The 5,446-nt window shown below is 35.2% G+C and overlaps 1 protein-coding gene across 1 annotated transcript; it reads left to right on the top strand.

The window, feature by feature from the left end:
- The first annotated feature begins 3,232 nt into the window (after positions 1 to 3,232).
- On the top strand, positions 3,233 to 3,924 carry LOC113359237 (probable 2-oxoglutarate-dependent dioxygenase At3g111800). The gene is made up of 2 exons (XM_026602905.1): positions 3,233 to 3,439; positions 3,580 to 3,924. Exons 1-2 carry the CDS (start codon positions 3,233 to 3,235, stop codon positions 3,922 to 3,924), a joined length of 552 nt encoding a protein of 183 aa, XP_026458690.1.
- Positions 3,925 to 5,446: the final 1,522 nt, after the last annotated feature.

Raw genomic sequence — 5,446 nt, 5'->3', positions numbered from 1 at the left:
TCTCCAAATGTTACTGGTCCACCTTCATAGTCTTCAGAAGAAATAAACCATGTGAGATCACCAGTCATATGTCTACTACATCCACTGTCAAGAAACCATTGAAAGGGTGATGTTGATTTTAAAGAAAAATCTCCCATACTATCAGTACTTTTCTGTTTAGGATTTCCTGATAGTTTTGTACGTCCTTTTAGAGAAGCAATAAGTTGTTTAGATTTATTATGAAGATTACCTGCAACTTTCAAACTCTTTTGAAAAGACATACAAAGGTTTTGAAAGTGATTGGAGGAATCACAAAACAAACATGGGCCAACAGCTTTAAGTTTTTCGGAGAAGTTCTGAGTCATATCAGTTTTCACAACATCTGATCGTTGTTTATTATCTGACTTACGACTGTTCTTCATAGAATAACAACTGGAGTTACTCAGATCTATCAAAGGAATTTTAAAAGATATCAAATCCTTAAGTTTTGCAATTTCTGCAACAAGATCAGAATTGATCCGGATTTGTTCATCCAACCTTTTTCGGAGAATAACCAGTTTACTAGAACTTCTTCTACGATTGGTTTTTAAACCTGGTGAAGCGTTACTTGAGACTTTATCGTCCATAGAGTCAGATCGCTACAAATACAGTCTTGTAAGGTCTTGAACGTGTTTTCCTGATCTGATACCAATTGAAAAAGTGGGGGTACAACAACCACACCCAATATTTAGCTTAGCAATCTGTATGGACAAACTCTAATATACTTTATAGAGAATCAACTAGACAGTCAGACTCAATCTAGATAAAAAGCATATCAAAGAGTTTATATCTCAATCTCTCGATTTGATCTATACTCAAGCAAATAGAAATCTGCGAGTCTTTATCAAATACTAGAGAGATAACTTGGATGGTACCAAAGACCAATATCCAAGTGTCAATAAATTTAAATCAACAACCAAAAGGTCGGATATTCTAATTGATTGAACAATACACAACCTGTGATATTTCAATTATATAACAAAATATAATGCGGAATAGAAATAACACAGACACCAGAATTTTGTTAACGAGGAAACCGCAAATGCAGAAAAACCCCGGGACCTAGTCCAGGTTGAACACACACTGTATTAATCCGCTACAGACGCTAGCCTACTACAAACTAACTTCGGTCTGGACTGTAGTTGAACCCCAATCAATCTCACACTGATCCAAGGTACATCTATGCTCCTACGTCTCTGATCCCAGTAGGATACTACGCACTTGATTCCCTTAGCTGATCTCATCCACAACTAAGAGTTGCTACGACCCAAAGTCGAAGACTTGATAAACAAATCTGTATCACACAAAAAAGTCTATAGGATTGAATAAATCTGTCTCCCACTGAAATACCCAAGAGTTTTTGTTCCGTCTTTTGATAAATCAAGGTGAACAGGAACCAATTGATAACCCGGATTTATATTCCCGAAGAACATCCTAGTATTATCAATCACCTCACAATAATCTTAATCAACGCGGCGAAAGAAGATATTACGGAATCACAAATGATGAGGCGAAGATGTTTATGACTACTTTTATATCTTGCCTATCGGAGATATAAATCTCAAGCCAATCTTTGCGATTATACTCGTACGATAGAATATGCAAGATCAGATCACACAACTACGAGAAAGTAGTATCAGTATGGCTTCACAATCCCAATGAAGTCTTTAAATCGTTAACCCGGTTTGAGAAAAGAAAAACCAGAGGTTAAAGGAGAATCGACTCTAGCTTACACAACTAGTATCACACGAAATATGTGGGGATTAGGTTTCCAGTTGCTAGAGTTCTCCCTTATATAATCTTTCAAATTAGGGTTTGCAATCAATGTTAGCTTAGTAACAAAGCATTCAATATTCACCGTTAGATGAAAACCTGATTAGATTCAAGCTAATATCTTTCAACCGTTGGATCGAAAACTAAGCTTGTTACACACAAATGACATGCACGTTTCTAGGTTTGTGTAACCGTCCCCAAACATGTACCTTTGTTGGTTCAACAATAGTTAACCAAATGGTTAACTATATGATCACTTTCATATCAACCATCTTATTCTTCACCGTAACTAGTTCAAATGACTCAAATGAACTAGTTAGAGAGTTGTTCAATTGCAAGGAAATCTTATGTACTACACCGGACACAATTGAAGCAAAAACGATTTGATTCACTCGAATCGGTTCATGAACTTTATAGCCACGGTTTGCAAATAAAATTCCTTAGTTTATATAAACATGAGTTCACAAACAATCGTTTTTAGATATAACCTACTCAAGTTCGCAAACTGGGTTCGCGGACTTATGTTCCCGGAAAGAGTTTTCAAACTCCATCAGATATTCTCGGGTCGAGAACTATCGTCAGTTCGTGGAATGGGTTCGCGGACTGAGTTTGCTGAGTGAGTTCTCAAACTCCAATAGATATTCTCGGGTCGAGAACTTCCGCCAGTTCGCGGACTGAGTTTGCAAACTATGCAAACTTCCGGTTCTCTTGATCAACAAAGTTCGCAAACTTTGTTTCAAGGAATAAGGACTTATACATATATGTGTTTCCACAACAATGTTTATATCCATCAATGGTTATATAATCTAAACTCTCATTTCATTCATTGAAACATTCTCAGAGGACGTTATATAGTTGTTATTCACAAACCATTTTTCGTCAGAGCAATTTTCAAAGTGATTGAAACATAACATGACTTTCGTCACTAGGTAAAGATGAATTCGGCTAAAGCGAAAGCTTACCAACACATATTTCTAGAAATAGATAGGAGAGGTAAACTCAGCTCGAAATAGCAAATGTGTATAATCAAAGTCTATATAGAAAAACGACTTTTGTCTCAAGATATGAGATAAATAGACTTTTGAGTGATAGATAAGTTCAAGTCTCCACATACCTTTTTGTCGATGAAGTTACACCAGTTTCTTGAGTAGTTCTTCGTCTTGTATGATGATTCTCCATGGAGTACTTGAGCTCAACTACACTTTATATCCTAGTCCGAGACTTAGCTATAGTTGACTAGAAATCAAGAATTATAGTTTTGATCACTAACATTGATAAACATGCTTGAGATAGAAACGCATGCGAGTTCGACCGAGCAATGATCTAACAAGTTTCCATATATATATATATATATATATATATATATCCCTATCTCATCAAATTTTTCTTCACTCCTCAGTGAAACTTTATTTGATATAGAGATTAAGATTTGTATCTTACAATGGGTGTTATTTTAATCAATGATTTGATCAAGTCAACTAATCTCGTTTCCGTTCCTTCTGAATATGCATTCCCTGCAAAACATGAGGATCCCAGTATGCTAACAGAAAAAGAAGAACAACAAGTAATTGTACCCGTCATTGATCTCTCATTCCTCACCTCTGGTTCTCCTGATCAACAGTCTAAAGTCATCGAAGATCTTCGAAATGCATGTCAAGATTAGGGATTCTTCATGGTAACTTATTTTTTAATGATGAACACTAATTGCATTTTTATTTTCACGAGACATACTGTATATACTAAGTAATATGTACTTAAGTGATGACTAATTAATGGTATCATATATAGGTGGTGAATCATGGAGTTCCTGGAAGTTTGGAGAAGGAAATGATGAATTCATGCAAGGATTTCTTCAACTTGAGCCCAAAAGAAAAGTCAGCTTGTCGTGGAAAACACGAGATTGATCCGCGTATTTTGAACCACGGAACCGATTATATGTTGGACCGTAATATCCTTATGGATCGTTGGGTCGGTTATAAGTTGGATAATAATGACCGTGGAACCGATTATATATTGGACCGTGAAGCCAATTTTAATACTGCGGTCGAAAGTGTCTCATTTATGAGGGATAAATTTAAGGTGTTCGTGCATCCTATATTTGAGTCCCCTCCTAAACCAGAGGGACTGAGGTAAATTAGAAAAATTTCCACTAAATTTTTTTTAGTATCAAAACCTCTTTAACTGATCGTAATAAAAAATATTGTCAAGACTGATCATATCTTAGGTTTTTGATCCTAAGATATGCTTGTTTTTACAGTGAAATCTTATGTTAGTATACCAAAAGAACTAGAGATATAACAAAATAATTGTTGAAAGCGATAATGGGGGACTAGAAGTAAAGGAAGATGACATGGAAATGTTATTAAAACAAAAATATGGTGCCCAAATAATTTTTTTTTACTCCGCAAAAGAAATATATTGAAAAGCTTATGAAGAGTAAGCAGGAAATAAACAAGGCAAGCAACCCAAATGGAGAAGAAGAACAAGCTCAACCTCCTTAGAACCCAGAGAACCTAAAACTAAAAAAACGAGGTATCCAAATACACCACAATATTTTATTTATCCACCTATAAGTTCTCTACCGAAAGTGATTGTGTATAGACTGAGTCGAGACAATACAACAAATCGATTCACACTTCGTGTAATCGTCTATGGATACGAGATCGAGACAATTCCACAACAAGATAACTTGTCTGATTGACTATAGATACAAGATCGAGAATACAACAATGAAGTATGATACTTGATAATAGGTTCGGTCTTAACCAAACGTTATAGGATCACTATCAAGTATATGCGGAGTTGACGTTTGTGTATTTTACTTTTAATTATAATAAAAATTATAATTGCGGAAATAGAAAAGTGAAAGACACAGCTAGATTTTGTTAACGAGGAAAACTGCAAGTGCGGAAAAACCTCGGGACCTAGTCCATAATTGAATACTCTCATAATTAAGCCGATATACAAAATCTACATCAACTTAGTATAGTTGAGACCAAGCAAACAACAACTTTGTTTGGTAACAACTCTTTCGCTTCTTTCAAGGTAAAGATATCTCAAGTCATATGCAAAGACTCTTCCGTTTAATCTAATAAACTCATTTTCCTGGTTAGATCAATCTATATAATAACTACAAAGTAGTCAAGTTTATATTCGCAATCAATCGATATAGATTCCAACAAGAAACTATAAAGTGATGCCGATCTCACGCAACTAATCAATCGAATAAATCCGATTCTAGTTAGATCCCAGCCGATCAAGGTTTGTGCACACCCAAAGATATGAGAACCAAATAAGAAATCTTCTTTGTCTTTAAATCTTCTTTAATCTTCAATAAACACCTGCATAACACTACTTGAATATCTTGTGATCAATCACATACATAACGGATTTTGTTAACAATGGATTATCACAAGATGTCTTTAGATCTACAAACAGTTCTAAAAATTTCGTCGATACTTCGACCTAGTTTGAGTGAATCTTATATCAGAAGAGAAGATTCTCAAGAATAAACAAACTAGGTGCAACCAAAGTTTCAACAACCGTTAGTCAATCAAATCAATCGAAAACTAATAACACTGTAATTATTTAGTTTCCCACTGATGGTACTTGTAGAGCTTCTTGATCCCATGGAAGTCTTTAAATGAGCGGTCGT

This window comes from Papaver somniferum, chromosome 3, assembly GCF_003573695.1.
Source record: "Papaver somniferum cultivar HN1 chromosome 3, ASM357369v1, whole genome shotgun sequence".
Taxonomy (NCBI): Eukaryota; Viridiplantae; Streptophyta; class Magnoliopsida; order Ranunculales; family Papaveraceae; genus Papaver; species Papaver somniferum.
Note: the sequence above shows the minus strand (reverse complement) of the source record. Positions and strands in the feature narration are given on the sequence as shown.

Bases quoted from the DNA above. Each gene is read 5' to 3' on its own strand.
- LOC113359237 (XM_026602905.1), top strand. From the start codon at position 3,233: ATGGGTGTTATTTTAATCAATGATTTGATCAAGTCAACTAATCTCGTT. The intron at 3,440-3,579 runs GCATGTCAAGAT...TATCATATATAG, and splicing joins TCATCGAAGATCTTCGAAAT to GTGGTGAATCATGGAGTTCC.